General features: G+C 42.8%; 1 protein-coding gene across 2 annotated transcripts in view; it reads left to right on the top strand.

The window, feature by feature from the left end:
* SDK1 (sidekick cell adhesion molecule 1) overlaps positions 1-21468 on the top strand; it is a 1012418-nt gene that overhangs the window by 732193 nt on the left and 258757 nt on the right. For both annotated transcript variants that reach the window (XM_033963079.1, XM_033963080.1), the window contains one exon: positions 8477-8575. In XM_033963079.1, the coding sequence (XP_033818970.1) occupies positions 8477-8575 (99 nt within the window). The remainder of the gene's footprint in view (positions 1-8476; positions 8576-21468) is intronic.

Below are 21468 nucleotides of genomic sequence, written 5' to 3'. Positions count from 1 at the left end.
GTTCATTTTTATTTTTTTTTTTTTTACAATCAACATGGGTCTCAGTAGAGACTTACTCCCCCTTCCTACAGAATTTCACAAAGGAGAGAGAGTTGCTTAAAGATCAAAGAGATCAAATTACAGATGTAGTCCTTTTCAGAATTTTTAAATTTAGACAAATAACTACTAAATTTGGACAAAGAACTTCTTTTTAGCATGGAATATAATTTCCAGAAATCATATTTTTCGTTTATATGCATTTCTGAATATGCATATACATTTTATAACATAGCCAAAAACTTCAAATGCAAAACCACTTATCTGTTTCAGGAGAAACCACATTGGAAGTGCTACACACTTCATGGCCCTTATCAGCACAAAAGGAAAAGTACTCTCCTCTCATGCTGTGAACAACTGACAGTTTAAACTTCACTGAAACATTTGAACAGACAGAAGTCATAAAGAACCCGGGATATTGCAGGACTTGGGAATCAGATGAAGGGAAGAATTTGGCAAGGTCTGAAGCAAGGGCAGTGCTGAATAGAGAGGGGCTAATTTTAAAGCCCTGGGGTAGACGGGTCCAGGTTACTTAGGAGGTTTGTCCAGTGGAAGGGTTTTCCCATTGGAATGCAAAAATTGGCTGACTGGAAGAGGAACTGACAGCAAACGAATGCATAAAAACCTGACGAGTTATGTCCTCTTCCAGGGAGCCAGAGGGGGCCAGCCCACACCAAATATCGGCCATTCTAACTGGCACAGACAAATAAGGGTTGATTTGTTAAGTATAATCAAAGACAAATTCCTTTTTTAAAATTAGCTAACATATCAAGGGATCCCCACAGGTAGACAGACATCCCCCCATTGTGCAATGGAGGACAAAAACACTTCCCTGTATTCCTGGCCCCGCCCGTCTCCGGGCTAGGGAAACGCAGTACTAACAGGTCCACACTCGCTTCGTCCTCAAGGACGTCTCAGACACTCTCAAACACACAAAACACAACAGATTTCAGTTCAGTTACTCAACCAGAAAATAACAGTTCCTAGAATCCCTTTCCCACAACTTTTCAGCGACAGATCACGTGGCTTACTAGGCAGGAGACGAGAGACAGGATAGGGATGATCAATCCCCACTTACCAGATAGTGGCCACTCCAGGTACAGATACAGATACAGATACAGATTCTTGTACTTTAAACTGAGACTAGATAAGTCAGTTGAAGCGGTCCAACGTCCTGAGGTCTGCCAACCCCCCAAAAGGAAGGCAGCCGGCTAAGCAGACATATCAGCCGTAGGACCAGAAACAAGTGACCAATCGAGTAACCAGTGGTCAAGAGACCTTCAAGTCCCTGTTCGGAAGCCAAATGAAAGGTCACTTGGACACACAATGTCAGAGGCGTGAAGAAAGTACAAGTTTTATTCACAGCATGCCGGGACTAGTGCAGTTAATAGCCTGCCTACTAGAGTGTCAGAAACAGGAAATACACGGACTTTTATGCCCTTTTCGCAAACTAATATATGCAAAAACTACAATTTTCATTTGTTACTTCTATAACTTTCTACAATTATTATTGGTCCTAAGCCAGCACTTATGATAGGCTCAGGGATACAACTTATAGTCCTATAGGAAACTAGCTCATTTCTCTGCTTATCTAAATCTTACAGGTCTAAAGGCTACATGTACAGAAGGGCAGGGTACATCATGGCTCAAACTCTTATCTATTCAGCTTACAATGTGGTAAGGTAGGGACATACATTTTAGGCAGATGCAGTCAATAGATTATACACTGTTTTTAGCTATGTAGGCCAGAGCAATATTTTAAACAACAGTTAACTATTTCATGACCCTACAGGCATAGTAAGGTTGATCATCCTGACGACCAAGACGTCTAAGTAGGCAAATTTTGAACAAAAAATATAAAGACGTCTATCAGTTTCGAAAATGGATGTTTTCAAAATTTGGATTTGGGGTGTTCTCAGATCATCTAAAGGCGGACTTAGACGCACTATCAAACATGCTCCTCCATGTGTACTTGGGTGGAAATGAGCTCTGCGCCACATACTATTGATTCTATATGCAAAAACTGGTGTTTATGTCATAGAACTATTTTACTGCTGAGCCTGACTTAGGCCCATAAAACAAAACAGAGTCTTGGCAGAGCCACTTCTGAGCAGTAAATTGGTAAAGCTGTACAAAACATGGCATAAGGATAGCTCTGGCAGTACTGCAAATGGTTGTTGCAAACTGGTAAGGCTCTTGCATCAATGCATATAATATGTCATTCTGACAGTATTAATGCTAGTGGGATTCTTATATAAACACTCAAAGTACAGCACAGTCCTGAAAGCAATGACATCTGTAGGCCTTTAATATAAACCTTTTAACCCAGTGTATAAAATTCTGAAAAGCACAGACACGTCAGATAGAGCTGAGGACTTATTCATTATTGCATTTCTTTCATTTGTTGCTTTGATATGAAGCGTGGTATTAAAGGAGGGAGTATTTAACCCATGGTGCTCAGCAATTTTTTTTATGATAACAAGTGTGTGCTGAATTAGACCTGGATATTCCTGGGTATTCAGCGCTTAGGCCTGACCTGGCTCCTGGCACTGAATATGCAGGACTTTGTGGGCTGCCAGAAGTTTTCCAGATCCAGCCAAAAATCAGGGGACGCAGTTTGGACTACATTTTATGAGGTCCTATATGCCCAGCATTGAATTGAATATCAACAGGGCCCGGATAATTTCTAGTTCCAGCCCCGGCACTAACTGGAGACTCTGGTCAGAACTAATATTTAGTGGCAGTCTCTAGACGGAATGATTAATATCAACTCATGTGAGGCCAATGACAGAGAGAAAGTGAATAAGGACAGATTCTTCAAACTGTGGGGAGCCACAAGCACTAGGGGTCACTCGGAGAAATTAAAAGGGGACAGGACAGTGAATAAGGACAGATTCTTCAAACTGTGGGGAGCCACAAGCACTAGGGGTCACTCGGAGAAATTGAAAGGGGACAGGTTTAGAACAAATGCTAGGAAGTTCTTTTTTACCCAGAGGGTGGTGGACACATGGAACACGCTTCCGGAGGATGTGATAGGCCAGAACTCTGTACAGGGGTTCAAGGAAGGTTTGGATAGGTTCCTGGAGGATAAGGGGATAGAGGGGTATGGATAGAACTTGAGGTAGGTTATGGAAGTGGTCAGAAACCACTTCACAGGTCGCGGACCTGATGGGCCACCGCGGGAGCGGACCGCTGGGCGAGATGGACCTCAGGTCTGACCCAGTGGAGGCAACTTCTTATGTTCTTAGTATATGCTCCTAATTTTGATAGACTCCTAATTGGCCTCTCTGAAAATTTACTAGAACCGAGTGCCTAAATTTATGTTCAAGATTTAACTAAACTCCTAAACTTAAGATTCTAAAACAGGGATCTCAAAGTCCCTCCTTGAGGGCCGCAATCCAGTCGGGTTTTCAGGATTTCCCCAGTGAATATGCATTGAAAGCAGTGCATGCACATAGATCTCATGCATATTCATTGGGGAAATCCTGAAAATCCGACTGGATTGCGGCCCTCAGGGAGGGACTTTGAGACCCCTGTTCTAAAATATGAGTGGCAATGGGGACAGATCTATAACAGGGCGCCTAGAGGTGTCTGGAGATCACATAATAGGAGCCTAGGTGTCCACTTTCCTGTTTAGAAAACTAGGGTAACTGACTATTAATGTGCCTAACATTCAGGCATGAGAACTTAGGCTCGCCATAGAGCTTGTGTCAGTGTGTGTATCTAAGTGCAGCAAGTACTCCATAATTTACAGAAAAGAGTGTATTCCATGCATAAGTGCAAGCCCTGCCTATGTCACCGCCTTGAAAATATATTATAAATTTCTGCTGCACCTGTATATTTCATCACATAGAGCCTACCTGGCCAAATTTTGACAGTCTGACAGTTACCCTAAATATGGCCTCACTAACGCTTCTTTAGGATTTATGTTTTGGACTTGCATCTATATTACCTGTTTTTGGAATACAGTTGCATCTGCAGTATCACACCAATGGTGTTGCACCTGACAACCTTCTCCACTGGTATTTTATGAACAGGTTTAAAACTACATCAAAACCTAAAGGTCTACAAGATTTCTTGCACTGCACTATCCTCTTCTTAGGTGCCATCAACTCATGTTCGAGTCCGAGCAACTTGATGAATTACATGTCTAAAAAGAAATCAGTTTTTTGCTACTCTGGTAAGGTCCTCCAGCATCATCCCCATTGTTGTTTTCAACGTGTCCAGGTCGCCCTCTTCGCCTGGTTTCTTCGATCTTTCCAAACATGATGTCCTTCTCCAATGGTCTTCTGACAGTATGACCAAAATAAGACAGTCTTAACTTCATCATTTGCCGATTTGATCTCTTCCAGAATCAATTTACTTCTTCTGGCAGTCCACGGCACACATAAAATCCTACTCCAACACCAAAGCTCAAATGAGTCATTCTTCTTTCTGTCTTGTTTCCGAAGTGTTCAGCTTTTGCATTCAGAATTGATGACTGAGAAAATGAGTGGGTGGATAAATCTGAACTTTGGAGTGTTATTTTTTTACCTTTGAATACTTTGTTGAGAGCCTTCATTGAAGAGCGACCAAGTGCTATTCTGCGGAGTATTTCTTCCCTCCTAGTTGTGTCTTTGTTTACAAAAGAGCCCAGGAGACTGAAATCCTTTTACAACTTCTATTCTATCACATTCAAGCTCAAAATCGTTATCATTTTCCGTGTTCATGATCTTCATCTTGTTTATGTTCCGTTCTAATCCCATGTAATGACTTTTGTCTTTGATGTTTTTCAGTAGATACAGTATGTCTTCTTTGCTGCTGGTAATGAGTGTTGTATCATCTGCATAGCGCAAGTTGTTTATATTTTGGCCACCAATTTTGAAACCAACACTCTCTTCATCCAAATTTGCTTTTTTGAAGATGGCTTCACTGTAAAGGTTGAACAGGTAGGGTGACAACACGCATCCTTGCCTGACACCATGTTTTATTGGTATCCAATCAGTGTTGTCATATTCTGTTCTCACTGCAGCTTCTTGATATTCGTAGAGGCTCTTTATCAACGGAGTTATGTGTTTGCATATTCCCATTTGTGCTATAGCACTCCATAGTTTATCGTGATCAACACAGTCAAAAGCTTTGCTGTAGTTGATGAAGCAAAAGTATAGGAGCTTTTGATATTCTTTGCTCTTCTTCAGTATCCAATAATGTCTCTTGTTCCTCAATCTTTTCTGAAACCAGCCTGAAAATTGTGTAGTTCTTGCTCAACATAGGATTGTAGCCTTCATTGTATTATTTTCAGAAATATTTTGGTGCTTTCCACATTAACTCCCAACACTATTTCATCGGTGCTCCTTAATGATTACACTAGCCTCGATGGAAAGGAGAGACTTTATTGACCTGGTTACAAAAGCAGGAAATTAATTAACAAATATACGGGAACATTTCTGGAATACACTCCAGTGGCTAGAAGTCCCCTTTTCAACAGACAGACTATCCATTTATACAGTCTGATTTTAGTTCATATAGCTCTCTGCCAAACAGAGGGATGGGTTGGGGGGAAGGGATGGGAATGCTGAATAAAGTTTCATAGAAAAATTGTTTCTTTGTGTTTCCTCATCTCTGCTGTGACATCCTTGAGTAAGAGTGAAATTCTTGTTAAATTGTGATGTTATTGTTTGTATATCTTTGAGGAACATAATAAAAGATATGGAAAAAAAATCTAGACAAATGAATGGCAGGCCTAAATTTAAAAGCAAAATTTTTATGTTGAGCAGGGACTATTTCTTAAGGGGCTCATAATAAAAAAAAACAAACATCTAAAAAGTGGCCTAAATGGGTACTTGGACGATCAAAAAGCCTGATCGACCAAGTACCCATAATCAAAGCTGGTTTTAGACGTATCTAAAACCAGCTTATTTTCGCAAAAGGCAAGTTCGATCACGTCTCCCCACTCCTCTCCAAGCTTCACTGGCTCCCAGTATACTCCAGAGTCCTCTATAAATGTGCCTGCTTAGCCTTCAAGATTCTACATGGCGTCCTTCCCCCCGTTATCCCACTCTTTTGGAATTCCTCAAACCCACTCTCCACTAGATCCTCCCAAAAACTGAAACTATCTTTCCCATCTATAAAAGGTATATCCCGTTCAGGAAAGCTTGGAACATCCCTCCCCTTTAGAACCACCGAACTCTGGAACAACCTCTCATCCCCGCTCAGAAATTCTAGCTCCTTCCAATCCTTCCGCAAACACTTGAAAACTTGGCTCTTTTCAAAAATCTAATCACCCCCCGTTCTCTAGTACCCTGTCCTCTCTCTATCTTCTCAGTCCCTCTCCTATATCCATCTTTGTAGTTCCTTTCCTCTCAACCTCTGTAAACCGTGCCGAGCTCTGCGCTTGCGGAGATGGTGCGGTATACAAACCTAAGGTTTAGTTTAGTTTAGTTTAGTTTAGCTTAGGCCTTTCCCCTGCCTCTAAACGCATAGAGCGAAAAGAGGTATTTTAAGAGGAGGGGAAAGGGCGGGCGGGGGTTGGAGGTGGGCCGACCTAGACCTAGGCGTACAGAAGGCATAACCAAACATTTTGGCAGGTTGCCTAGTCGGCACTTATACATTTTGACTTAGACCAAGTCAAAACAGGTATAAGTGCCGAAAAAGGGGCTGCTGAGCTGCTGGAGGCTGGCGCAATCAGCTCAGCAGCCCGGCAACCTACCCACCCCCCACCGCAACCATTGGGGCAGGAGAGATGCCTCAACTCCCCTGCCAAAATTGCGATACCACCAAGTGCCGCCAAATGCGGCACTTGGGATCGCTAAAGCAGCAGGAGAGATGACCCATCTCTCCTACAGCGATCCACCCCTCCCCCCAATCCGATCGAGCCAGGAGAGAGCCCAAGCCCTCCTTGTCCCACGGCAACCTGACGTTTCCCGACTGGATCGGGGCAAGAGGGAGCCCAAGCTCTCTTGCCCCGGCGAGTTCCCCGACACGATCGGGGCAAGAGGGAGCCCGAGCCCTCTTGCCCCGGCAATCCTCTAACCCTCCCCCCCTGCCAATAATGATCGGACAGGAGGGAGCCCATCCCCTCCTGCCCAGGCGAACCACCTACCCCCCCACCCCCACTAAAATATGGGCAGGAAGGATCCCAGGCCCTCCTGCCCTCGATGCACTCCTCCTCCCAAGCTCGCCCCCACTGATCCCCCAATTGGCCCCCCTCCGCCGACCCGTAAGTCTGCCAACCCCCTCGATCCCCCCCGTACCTTACAATCGTTGGCCAGATGGGCGGGTGCCAAGCCCGCCCATCCAGCAGGCCAGCCATCCCAGGAATGGCTGGCTTTAGGGCCTGACTGGCCAAGACGGCTCAAATCCCGCCCACAGGTGGGGCCTGAGGCGCCTGGGCCAACCGCTAATCGGTTATTGCAACTACCTTGCTATGTGCTAACTTATTGGTACAGTATGAGCCCTTACTGCCTAGAAAATAGGAACCGTTTATAGACTAGCGCTTACGCCCAGAAGCCGCACCTAACTTTAAGCATAACCATTTGCACTAATGGAAATATGGTTTAAAACCTCCCACCTAAACTTAAGTGTGGATGCCCCTTTTTCTATAATTATGTGTGTAACTTTGAGGAATGCCCCTTTCCATGACCCAATGTTAATAATTGCTTAAGAAGCCAAATATCAGCACTAGTTGACTTGATTTTCAGTTAAGTAGCGTGCACAAATCGGGCAACAAATTGGTTTAAAAAAGAACGACCATATTATTGTTTACCTTTGGAGGCAAGAGCATTATTCAAATTTTCCTGTATCTGCTTTAAGCTGATATTGGGATTGTCTCCAGCTTACCTTTTTCCTCATTTTGTGTTGCATAGACCATCAAGAGAAACTAGAAACTTCAACTTATTTGCCTCTTCAAAAATGAATGGGTGTAAATATAAGACTTTCTTAGATAGGACCCGAGCATTTCAAGCTGGTAGGCAACAATCTTGGTTAGGTAAATGTATTCAGCAAGCTATGTTATCGGAAATTAATTAAGAGCACTTTGTTCGATAAGTTTATTACTTAGTAAGAGTTTTAGTATTGAAATTCTATTTTACAAATATTTGTATTTTTTACTGAATTATTGTATTTCGCTGATTTCCAGATCTTTTTAGTATAAACCGCCTAGAACTTTTGGTTATGGCGGTATAAAAGAATAAAGTTGTTATTATTATTATTAATTACGTTCTACATGTATACCTGAGCTAATGAGAGCTAATGTTTCAATGCAAATCTACAACTTGTTAACTGTAGGTCCTATATAAGCACAGAATAATATGGACTCCTGCGGCCTCTTCATCTCCGTTTCTTGTTCTCTAGACACTCCTTTGCCCTTTAGCCCCCAGTGTCTATTAATGCGTCCACCAGTATTTTAATACTTCGTTTCAAACAACTTTGCCCATTCACAGTTCCCCTTTCTGATTCTCAGGGCCTGGAGTTGTGAGACACCTAAGCTTTACTGAGATACTGGACACATCGTTCAAGGTCAGCTGGCAAGAACCTGAAGAGAGAAATGGCATCATTACAGGCAAGTATCATCTGTTACCCTTTATTTAAAATAAAATTAAAAAAAAGTATTGTTGCAAAGAGAAAATGTCTGGGTAATAGAGGATTTCAGGGGAACCACCCACAGAGAGAGCAAACTCCCTGTTTCTTTCTTCAAATAATTGAAATGCCAGCATGTGATGTTTCAGAAGCTGTAGGTCCAATGACAGCCAGGTCATGCTTCTGACCACTGAAGAAAACTGCTTGTAGGATTCAGTCTCTTGGGGCACTGAGGCCATTGATCTTATTCACCATTTCACCCAGTTTAGGATTCTTCTACAGTAACCTTAAATTGGTTAAATGTTAACATTAGAAAGATTGTGAGCCCACTGGGACAGATAGGGAAAATGCTTGAAGTACCTGGAGAACTACAAAAAGGCGGTATACAAGTCTCAATCCCTTTCCCTAAGCGGTTCCAAATGCTAATGCTATGAGCGTGTCCATAGGATTTAATTATGAACGTGTCAGTCTTTGCTTAGCAGAAGCTTTATTGCCAAGGTTCAAGTTGCCTTTCAATTTACTTTGGGGGGAGGGCCCCCAGTTTAGCTGATATTCAGCATGAATTAACCAGCCGGGAACAGCTGCCAACTGGTTAATTCACATCTCGATGGCTAACTGAGCTTTTTCAGCGGCATTTAACGCAGACTGCTAAAAAATAAGCCGGTGGTTTTGGTGGCTTTACCACTTAAGTCCCAATATTGGGAACTTAAGAGGCCAGGCTTAGCAGACAAATAAGGCCACATAGAAATCAGGCCTATCTTTGCCTGCTAAGCCATGGCCAGTTGGAATATCGCCTTAACTGGCCATGCGCTAGCCGGCTTTGAAAAACCCAGATATGCGATGTCAGTTGCCAGAAATGGCCTGGCATTGAATATCTTGAACACCAGTAGCGGGAAGTCAAAACCCTGCCTGCCACCAATTAAATATCAGGCCTAGTATTAAAATCTAGTGAATCTGCTGGTGAGCCAGTGTTAGTGCTTTGCAGAGGCTGAGAGACATTGTTCTAGTAACACGGATGTTGTAATGGTGAATTGAGATGTACTGGCAGATCTTAATGGGACAATAGTCCGGGAACACAGAGGTGCTAAGGTCAAGGACTGAAGTGGCTTGGCAGAGCTGAGTAGGGCTCAGACTGGAAATCACTCCTGTTAACCTAAAGGTTTGTGAAAGCTATTTGGTTCCTGTCCTGCAAATCAGATGCAGCACTGCTGAGGAAGAACGCCAGTTGGTACAGCTCTGTTAAAACTGAAGCTGGCTTGGAATAGATGACTGGTGCCCTGTCATGCTCTGCAGAAATTCATCACATTTTGTGCACATCCAATTCTGGTTTGTTGCCTTATGACCTGGAGATGAAAAGGAACTTGTTTGTATCTAGTGTAAGGAACAGTTAAGAATGAATAACCATTAATTGACAAATTGTGCTTTGTGTTTTATAAGGGCACGGGGGGGGGGGGGAGGGGTAGAAAGCCACTTTTCCTCTTTGAAGTCATTTACTTTTTTCCCCTCTCATTTTAAATCCTGGTCTCTGTAGTAAGAGATGGGTACTGCAGACCAGCTAGTCTGATTTGCTAAATTGCACATTGCTTTCGTTGTAAATCTCAGCATCTTCCACATCATTCAGTAAACTCTGATTTATGAGGGCCTCGATGCAGACGGACAGTTTGCAATTGAATGCACTGCTTGCTCCGAGAAAATTTACTCCCAATCAAGAAAAAAAATTATTTTTCCAACTCCACTTGTTCTAGGTCTTTTTGGAGAGGGTGGGTTGCCAGAACACTGGGAAAGAGACTGAATGGCTCTTTTCTGCCACTCGTTAGCCAGATGTGAAGCCCTCTTTTACATAAGATTTTAGGACAGAAAAGGATATCAGAGTTGGGATGTTCATATTTTCCCAGGTGTTTACCAAAGGCTCACTGACTGTGGAGCCTTTGGTAAAATACTTGTTAGGAAGTAAATATGCACTTGCCGGAACATACAGCAGGATGAGTCATTTTACAAAAAAACACACACAAAAAAGAGCAACTTTCTGCAGGGTGCTACATGTATAAGTAATGGATTTTGGCTCCTTTTACAAATAATAATAATAATAATAATAACTTTATTTTTGTATACCACAAGCAGTTCAGAGCAGTTTACAGAGGAAGAGACTGTACACAGACAGCGATGTTACAGAGAAAGACTTTCAAATTACATTAGCAAGCCAAGAGTAGGCAGGTATATCCGGAAGTATTTCAGAGATACAACAAAGCAGGAAAGGAGTCAGAGAAATTTATCAAAGAGATCGGTTTTAATTGATTTCCCGAAGGTTTGGGATGAGGGTGGTTAGACATTTATTCCATTTGCCTGATTGGAATGACAGAGATCTATCAAGGAATCTCTTGTAGATACAGCCCTTCAAGGATGGGAAGGCAAACAGATAGGCACTACGTGTGAAAGTGGTGCCTGGAAATTCAAAATGGTGCGACAGGTAGATTGGGGATGAACCTGTTATGGTTTTGAAGCAGAGGCAGGCAAACGTGAAGATGACCCTTGCCTCCATCGACAGCCAGTGTAGTTTTCTGCAATACGGGCTTACAAGATCTGACTTTTTCAGACCATAAATGAGACGGACGGACGGCAGCATTCTGAATGACTCAGTCGTTTGATGGTTTTCTTCAAGGATCCCAAGTATATAATATTGCAGTAATCTAAGATGCTTAAGATTAGAGATTGAACCAAAGGTGCGCTAGTGGTTTTTTCAGGGGCTAAAATGCAGGCGGTAATTTTTCAGCTAGCGCACGCTAATCCGATGCATGCGCTAAAAACGCTAGCGCACCTTGGTAAAAGGAGCCCTATATGTACAAGTGGAGTCAATTAAGAAGCTGAGTTCAAAACTTCAAATGTCAGTTTCTTGATATGGTTTTAAGACCCGAGAGATAAGCACAATTTCTCCTCGTTTCTCAAAGCCCCAAGGCCAAATGAGCTTACATTTAGGAGGTAATCTTAGAAGGGGTACCTAGTAGGAGTCTATTCATGTTAATGTTTTTCTTTTTTGTACACCGCTGTGCCCTAGTCAAGCTGGACAATATGAACGTAAGCAATACGCTCGCAAAGAAGTGTACACGCCAGCAGAACTGGGACGAAGAATTCTTTATTTTGGAAGAGACCCGACTCTACCGGTGTTTCGGCTAGTGTTGAATGCTTGCCGTGTGAAATGGTCTAATCCGATATTAGTGGAACACTAAATCTCTAGAAAAATTCTGATAGGTTAAACTATAACTTCTGGTGGAATGCCGTATGCCATATATATAAAATTGAACGTGTATTAGCAACACATAGAGGTTATTTTGGCAAGTTTCAGAAGATCTGGGGACCATTAGCAGATTTCTGTAATGAATGAAATCATTTTCCCATAATAAAAATCTTATTAAGAAGGGAGGGGGGTGGGTTTCATTTTATTTAATTTATCTCATAAAATATTTGTCATTATTTTTATTATAATTGTTATGTGTATTGGGAGGGGAGGGAAAGGAGGGGTTTAAATTTTAATAACAATTATTATACATATTAGGTAATACATATATTTCAGTTATTTTTGTTCATAAATACAGAATAATATATTGTATTTACAGTGGTACATGAAAGGAATTCAAGTGTATGTTTTATGAGATCGTTTTAAATTTCTATGTTACACTTGTGGATGTATGAAAATGAATAAAAAATTTAAAACAAAAAAATAAATCTCTAGAAAAAGCCAGAAACCTCTATGAATAAATATTCAAACCAAGAAAACCCGGTTTCTAAACCACAACTTGAAAGTTATGTCAGTATTGAGAACAAAGGTCTCAGATATCCTGCTTCGTTCAATGAATGAACATTGGATTGACAAATGCAGGGTGGATTATCGTTCATCGACCAAAACCTCTCACTCATTCATTTAAAGCTTATGTAAATCTGTCATGCTCAATAAATATCAATAATACCAGCCAAAAAGTGCACTTATCTTAAAATGTCTTCAAAAGTGCTTTAGTGCCTTGGTGCAAAATGCGTTATGCGGTGAAATATTCACCCGACGGGGCCCGTTTCGCCACTCGATAATGGCTTCCTCGGGAGTTATTCATGGAAACTTCAACATAAAATCCAAAAAATCATTGTCGTTTTTACAAACTTTTAAATTGTGTAAACGTTAAATAATGTAGTACTCGCTGTTTACAGCTATAGCATTCATTTCCAGAAAATGGCGCCGGTAAATACAAGACACCGGACATGCATATTAAATACACAGTCCTTTGACTAATCTGATTGGTTGACCCAAACTCTCCATTCATAAATAGTTGGAGGGAATGTTTTTGTGTATTTCAATCCCTTTCTTTGTGTTGTTCATAAACAATACACTGTCATGCAGGTATAAGTGCTGATATCTACATTTTTTCAAGAATGCATTTATTGCTGTTGCAAAACTGAAAATACACACATGGAGGGGCATAATCAAAAGAAAAAAACGTCTAAAAAGTGTCCTAAATGGCTACTTGGACGATCAAAACGCCTGATCGTCCAAGTATCCATTACCAAAGCTGGTTTTTAGACGTATCTAAAACCAACTTAGGCCTCTCCCCTGCCTCTAGATGCACAGAGAGAAAAGAGGCGTGTTTAGAGGAGAGGAAAGGGCGGGCGGTGGGCGAGAGGGGGCCGACCTACACCTAGGCATACAACAGGTATAACCAAAACCTTAGGCAGGTTGCCTAGTTGGCACTTATACGTTTTTAATTTAGATCAAGTCAAGACACATCTAAGTGCCGAAAACGCAACCTGCCTACCCCTCCACCGCAAGCATCGCGGCAGGAGAGATGCCCTATCTCTCCTGCCGCGGGTCGCAGCAGTTCCAGTAGAGGAGTGATGGCATTGCGGTAGGGGAGATGAGGCATCTCTCCTGCCGCGATCCATCACCCCCCCACACACACACAACATCGGGGCAAGAGGTAACCCAAGCCCTCTTGCCCCACCGATTAACATTGGGCCAGGAGAGAGCCCAAGCTCTCCTGACTCCAGCGACCCCCCCTCCAATTCGAACGAGCCAGGAGAGAGCTCAAGTTCTTCTGGCCCCGGCGACCCCCCCTCCGATTCGAACGGGCCAGAAGAGAGCCCAAGTTCTCCTGGCCCCGGTGACCTCCCCTCCGATTCGAACGGGCCAGGAGAGAGCCCAAGCTCTCCTGGCCCCGGCGACCAACCCCCACGACTGGAATGGGCCAGGAGGGAGGCCAAGCCCTCCTGGCCCCGGCGACCCCCTACATTACAGGAAGGAGGGATCCCAGGCCCTCCTGCCCTCGAAGCAACCCCCCTACCCCCAACGACCGCCCCCCCAGAACCCACGATCCCCCCAACCCCACCCCCCTTCCCCGTACCTCTTAAAGTTGGCCGGACGGACGGGTGCCAAACCCGGCCGGCAGGCAGCCGACACCTGAATGGGGCCGTATTGGCCCAGCCGTCCCAAAGCCCCGCCCACAGGTGGGGCCTAAGGCACCTGGGCTAATCAGAATAGGCCCGGGAGCCTTAGGTCCCTCCTTTAAAAGGTACAGGGAAGGGGGATTGGGGGGTCGGCGGGGGGGCGATCGAGGGTTCTGGGGGGGTTGGTTGTTGGGGGGAGGGGGGTTGTGTCAAGGGCAGGAGGGCCTGGGATCCCTCCTGCCCATAATGTAGTGGGGGGTAGGGGGTCACCGGGGCCAGGAGGGCTTGGCCACCCTCCTGGCCCATTCCAGTCGCGGGGGGGTGGTCGCCGGGCCAGGAGAGCTTGGGTTCTCTCCTGGCCATATCGAGTCGGGGGGGGGGGGGGGGGCACAATCACCGAGGCAAGAGGGCTTGGGCTCCCTCTTGCCCCGATGTTGTCGGAGGGGGGGGGGGTGGATTCGCGGTTCGACATGGCAGGAAGGCTTGGGCACCCTCCTGCCTGGATCGTTGTGGGAGGGGGATTCTGTAACCAGTGTTGTTTTTGACAGTCACCGGTTACAGAATCCAGCTTTTAGGCGAAGGACTGGCTCCTCCTTCGCCTAAAAGCCCTTCTGTTGGACGTTTGGGGCATAGGCGTTTTTTTGGTTCATTATGGCCAGAAAGTGTAGACGTCATGGGGGTGTACTTTTAGACGTAGTGGTGATCTGGGCGTTTAGTAGAGGCAGGTCATAATCAAAACAAGGACGTTTGTTTTGGTTATGGACACTTTCCCTGCTTCTGCGTTGAACGTTTAAGGACTTAGGCCAAAAGGGGACTTAGGCGCTTTTTTTGATTATTAACCCCATACTTTTTTGTTCCATCTAAAACATACCCCCCTTTAAAACTGCATGCTGAAGAACTACACATGAGTAGTTTAAGGCATTTATACATGGAAATATAATTATCTGAGATTCTTTTATCCCTAGTAAAAAAAGTGGATCAAATATATTATATTAATTTCCATGCCAAAGAGTACATAGTGGGGTGTTTTTTTTTTTAATATACAGAAACAGCATGTTCTGCTTTATGAAACATGAATTTTGATAGAAAATAAATCTCTCATTCTGGGCATGCAGAGCCACCTCGGTTCTGTTTCTGCTTCCCAAATTAGGCAGGAACGGATGTGCTGCCATAGTCTCCGGGCAGAGGAGCTTCCTTTAATGTGCTGCGGTAGAATCTGATTGCTAAATTTGGAGGTGCCTGGCTCCCCTAGCCAAGAAGTGTCGCTGAAATGACTGGACTAAAGTAAACTGGGAAGGGATATAAGGTATGGCTAAAAATCCCTGGATAGTTGCAAATAAAGGTTTATGGGGTCAGATCCCAGCCCTGACTCCAACTGCGCTGGAATCCTAAAGGAGCAGGAGTTCCAAATAATCAAAGTCAGAAAATGTGCTCAGGGGTCACTTTTCACAGGGAAGAACTCAGACAGGCAGAGAACAGAAGTCATTGTTGCGATGCTCTTTTTGCTGGACCAAGACATCTTTCTTTTCTTTTGTTCTATCATATTCCATTGCAAGAAAATGTCAGGAATGAGCTTTTAAATGACTCAATTTCTGAACCATTTTGTACTACTTACATAACATAAGAACATAAGCAGTGCCTCCGCTGGGTCAGACCAGAGGTCCATCGTGCCCAGCAGTCCGCACATGCGGTGGCCCAACAGGTCCAAGACCTGTGCAGTAATCCTCTATCTATATCCCTCTATCCCCTTTTCCAGCAGGAAATTGTCCAATCCTTTCTTGAACCCCAGTACCGTACTCTGCCCTATTACATCCTCTGGAAGCGCATTCCAGGTGTCCACCACACGTTGGGTAAAGAAGAACTTCCTAGCATTCGTTCTGAATCTGTCCCCTTTCAACTTTTCCGAGTGCCCTCTTGTTCTTTTATTATTCGAAAGTTTGAAGAATCTGTCCCTCTCTACTCTCTCTATGCCTTTTGAAAGAAGCAGCAGCAGCACTTTCTCCACTGACGACCGCAGCAATCACCTTTCTTAAAGCAGTGGAGCAGACGGTTCCCAGTGCACATACCAATACATTCGCTAATCACACATTCCCCTCATGCTCATATGCTCTCTTGCTCCCCTAAACTGTACACATGAACTCGTAGATAACACACACACAACCATTTTACATATACAAAAGCAACACAGGACCTCAGTAGTACAACCTTTCTGCCCACTTCTAGAATGTACTTGCCATCTATCGTGTATATTGCAAGTGAAAGTTGGGAGCTGTCATCTCTCAGAATCCAGCATCCTCATGCCGCTGGAGTCGGAAGAACAACATTTGTTTTGGAGACTGAAAGAGGCAAAACAGAGAGAAGAAAGAAAGAAGTGCATATAGCTGAACAGAAAATGGAGCATTTCTAGTCAATGCTAAACCTCAGTGCTGGCATAATTGGCTAATAGGGATGGGCTGTTTGCAACGACCGTGGGAAACGACAAAGACATGCGATTGTATGTTATTCGCTGGTAATAGTGTTCCCCAGAAACAAAACTTAAGACTAACCAAAACAAAATTAACAATGACATGAGAAACTACACTTTGGGGCTGCCCATCCCTGTTGGCAAAATCCATGGAAGACTTTACACGGCTCATGTAGTCAGCGGAGCAAAGAGAGGCGAGAAAGTAACACTGTGTGTTGTGTAAGCTCCTGGCCCTCCTGAATCTTTTTCCTAATATAAACTTTATTCAGCTCAGTAATTGAAGGTTAAAAAGACGGATATGCTGCTGACCTACTACTCATGGTTCAAACTACATTATGTCCGGAGGGTTCCTGGAGCCAAAAATATGGTTGTCCTTTGAGTTGAGATGTTTCACTGAATCACAAACCATGAACTTCTCCACTGCCCTCAGATTGCAGTTTCCAGACCTGCAGATTCCTAGCAGCAGTATAATTGGAGAAGAGAAACCCTAGGAGAGATGGAGAACAGAAGCTGGGAACATCACTGGGTGAGTGCCAACATAAAAGTCTGTTCAGCTTGTATCTGGTGGAGACAAGGATTGTTATCTTTTGAGCTGACTATATCAGTACTGGAAGGTGTAGTCTAAGAGCATCCGATCAGACAGACCAATGGTTAACTCAGTTACAAGCTAGGGAACTCTAGGAAAAGCACCATTAATTAAGACTGTCTACTTTCATGAGCTATGGATGGTAGTCTCAAGAATTGAAACTATGCTTACTAGGCCACATTTGAATTTTTGGCATTCATAGATAAGATTGGAGAGTGGTGGCAGAGGGGACCTAAGATGCCAGAGAGATAAAGGAGGAATCAGAGTACCACAATGGTACTTTTGAAGCAGCATTAGCACAAAGCAAGTGAGGCAGATTCCTCTCTAGTCCAAATAAGTGCAGAAGCGTCGTCACATTGGGACTGACCAGAGGTTCATTAAACCCACTATTCTGTTTCCAGCAGTAGCCAATCCAGGTCACAAGAACCTGGCAAGATCACAAAAAAGCAAAATAGATTTTATGCTGCTTATTCCAGGAATAAGCAGTGAATTTCCCAATTCCACCTTAATAATGGTTTGTATAATTCTCTTTTAAATTTTGTCAAAACCTTTTTTTTTTTTAACTCTGCTATGCTAACCACCTTTACACATTCATTGGCAACAAATTCCAAAGCTTAATTACATGGTGAGTGAAGAAATATCTTCTCCAGTTTGTTTTACATGGACGACTTAATAGCTTCATTGCCTGCCCCCTAGTCCTTATACTTTTGAAAAGAGCAAACAAGTCTTACTCATTCCACTCCACTCCACTCATGATTTTATTTACCTTTATTATACTTTCACTCAGCCATCTCTTTTTCCAAGCTGAAGAGTCCTAGCCTCTTTAGCCTTTCCTCATATGGAAGCATCATATCCCCTTTTTCATTTTGGTTGCTGCTCTCTGTACCTTGCCTCCTTCAGCTATATCTTGTGATACAGTGATCTGAATTTCATATTGTTCACTAGTCTATAATTTCTTAGTTTGGTCACCTCTTGAACCCTTTTGGCCACCCTCCAATTTTACGGTACCATGTTTGATTTTAAAAATAAATGACTAATTACTAATAATAGATCTTCAGGGTTTTTTTTTTTTAGTTCCATCAACACTCTGGGCTGTATACCATCTGGTCCAGACAATTTGTTACTCATTAGTTTGTCAAATTGCCCGTTCTGAGCTCTTTGGGAACAATGGAATAGAAAACGAATTAAATAAATAAATTATATCTTCCAAGTTTCCAGAGATTATTTCAGGTCCTCTGTACTATCACCATTAAATACCATTTCTGACACAAGTCTCTCTCCTACATTTTCTTCAGTGATAATTAAAGCAAAGACTTCATGTAGCCTTGACCTCCCTGTGTATCCCTTTATCTTTCAGTAATCTAGTGGGTCAACTGATCTTCGTTACTAACTTCTTGCTTCGATTGCACCTAAAAATGTTTTTGTGTTTTTGCTTGCGAAGCAAGCTTTTTTTCAGAATTTCTTTTTGCCGCCTTAATCAGCACTTTGCATTTGATTTGTCATTCCTTATGTTGTTTGCTGTTATCTTCAGTTGGATCCTTCTTCCATTTTTTCATGGATGTTCTTTTGGCTTGAATAACCTACTTTATCTGGCTTTTTAACTATGAAAGTTATCATTTGACAGTCTTTCTCCTTCTTTAACACATGGAATATATCTAGTCTGGGTTTCTGGGATGGTTCATTCCTGATGTAAATTTTTGACCTTGGTGGCACTTAGGCATTTCTTATACCTTAATCAAGGTTTGTACCCTTATAGGAAGTATTATTCAGTTATGTCCTCCTTGGAGGATGAAGGTAAATTAGATCTGGATTCAAGATTCATTGCTGAAAGACCACAGTCTTTAACATCAATATTTGGTGGAGATATGAGGTCATTAATTTGAAACCTTCAAATAGTGCTCTAAGGATATGGGAAATTTTCAAAGGCATTTCAGTGCATAAAAGGGAAATTTATGTACAGAGGATTTTGGAAAATTGGCCTACACATTGTGCGTTTAGCTACTGTACACAAAAATCCACGAGAGCTGTTCCCCGGGATCGGCCTGGGATGGCGAGTGCATCTACATGTATATTTTGGGATTTACAAAAGTAAGGTATAAGTATTCTAGGAAGATATACCTGCACAAAAAGGTTCAAACCTGTGTGCATATTCTTCCTGAGTCAGTTTTCAAAGTGAAATTATTCTCTTTAACATTTTATATCAAATCTGCAGTCTTTTAAATATAGGCACTTTGAAAGTTAACCCCAGTATGAATTTACATAACACAGTGGAAGTACTGGAGGACAGTACTGGGAAAAGAAACTGATCTTTCATTAGTTTCCCTATGTTAAGATTGAACTCGCCTACAAAGACATAGAACAACATCTAATGGCAGTACGAAAGTCTGCTAAAGACTATTAGTTCACATTCCTCTCCTTATGGGTTCTATTTTACTCATTCTTTTGGAATTATTCTAGGTTCCATCGTGCTTTAAAACATTTTAAGTATGCCGCAGGCACACAGGATTAAAGAAGGAAGACAAAGATTTAAAAGGATACTAACAATGGAAGACTGAGCAGCTATAATTGCATGGAGTAGGTTAGGAGATCAATGTCTTCAGGTGCTGAAAGGAGGCTGAAAAGGCCCTGTCAGTCGAACCACACAATACCACAGTCCTACAGGAACTTTTAGATATTCTGTGCAACATGGATTACATGTACTGCATGGGCTCCTTTTACTAAGGTGCGCTAGCGTTTTCAGCGCACGCACGAAATTACCGCGCGGTACGCTTCTAGAATAACGCCAGCTCAATGCTGGCGTTAAGGTCTAGCGCACGCTATTCCGCGCGTTAAGGCCCTAACGCACCTGAGTAAAAGGAGCCCTATGTGTCAGACTAGTTTTGCTGAATCTGATTCAGTAGCAACAAGTGAGTAAATGAATAAATCTCCTGTTTCCTCCACTCAGGCCGCACTTATGGTTGATGTTAGCAATGATGACCTACTTAACCTTGTAGCTATGGGCTCCGTTTACTAAGCTGCGTTAGGGTTACATTGCCGTGCACGCTGGACCTTAATGCCAGCATCGAGCTGGCGTTAACTCTAGCCGCGTAGCACGCGGTAACTTTCTGTGTGCGCTAAAAACGCTAGAGCACCTTAGTAAAAGGAGCCCTATGTATTTGTAACTATGACCTAACTGTACTGATCTACCTTTGCTGACAAATCTTTCGAATGACCGTTTCAATAAACTTTTACTAATACTGACGGGGGTTGCCATTCAACATATTACTGGAAATTGACAGGATTATACTAATCCAGGAAATATTTCTTCATCGAGAGAGTGGTTGATCCTTGGAACGAGCTCCCGGTGCAGGTGATCGAGGCAAACAGCGTGCAAGAATTTAAGAGCAAATGGGATGTCCATGTGGGATCCCTTAGAGCAGGGGTGTCAAAGTCCCTCCTCGAGGGCCGTAATCCAGTCGGGTTTTCAGGATTTCCCCAATGAATATGCATTGAAAGCAGTGCATGTAAATAGATCTCATGCATATTCATTGGGGAAATCCTGAAAACCCGACTGGATTCCGGCCCTCGAGGACCGACTTTGACACCTGTGCCTTAGAGGGTTAAGCCAAGGGAACCTATCACCAGGAGTGGGATCCCTAGACTTGGGGTGGGTCAATAGAGTGGGCAGACCTGATGGGCTATGGCCCTTATCTGCCGTCATCTTCTATGTTTCTATGTAAACTTAATTATACCTTTTGGTGGAATTCAGTCTGTCATATTTATAAAATGGAGAGAGTGCTTGCTATACAGCAAGGAAATTATCATAATTTTAAAAAGATTTGGGGGCCATTGATTACATATTCTAATGATCAGACACCTTAACCACCCTTTTTTTTATTATATATGGTTATAAGTAGGGTGGGATTGGGATATATGATATTTGTTTTAATTGGTTTATTAATAATGGATGGGATGGGTGGGGAGGGATTCTTTTATGCTTTGATGATTATAAGTAAGAATGTCAAGTGATTTGTAAATTTTTTTTTTTTGATTGAATATTATACACTTGTTGTAAGATATGAAAACGAATAAAGATTAAAAAAAAAAAAAAAAAAAAGAATGACCGTTTCAAACCGTCCATTGTAAGTCCCTGGGTAACTGACTCAACCACTTGTAATGTAATCCGACCTTGAACTGAATAGGTAAAGGCGGAATGGAAAAGCTGATTAACATAACAAATATAAGTATTCTTCTGCACAGACCCAACACATATTGTGAAAAATAATATTTCTACCAAAGAAAACCCCCTTTTTTTAATTGCTGGAGAGTTTCTGTGTTGAAATAGAAGCCATTTCACTCTGTAACTTCAAAGCACTGGCCTCAATGCAGCAAGTGGTAAGCTAGGGCGGGACTTATTTGGGGA

The sequence above is a fragment of the Geotrypetes seraphini genome, chromosome 11, assembly GCF_902459505.1.
Source record: "Geotrypetes seraphini chromosome 11, aGeoSer1.1, whole genome shotgun sequence".
NCBI classification, from domain to species: Eukaryota; Metazoa; Chordata; class Amphibia; order Gymnophiona; family Dermophiidae; genus Geotrypetes; species Geotrypetes seraphini.
The sequence above is the reverse complement of the archived record's forward strand: the minus strand, read 5'-3'. Positions and strand labels throughout refer to the sequence as shown.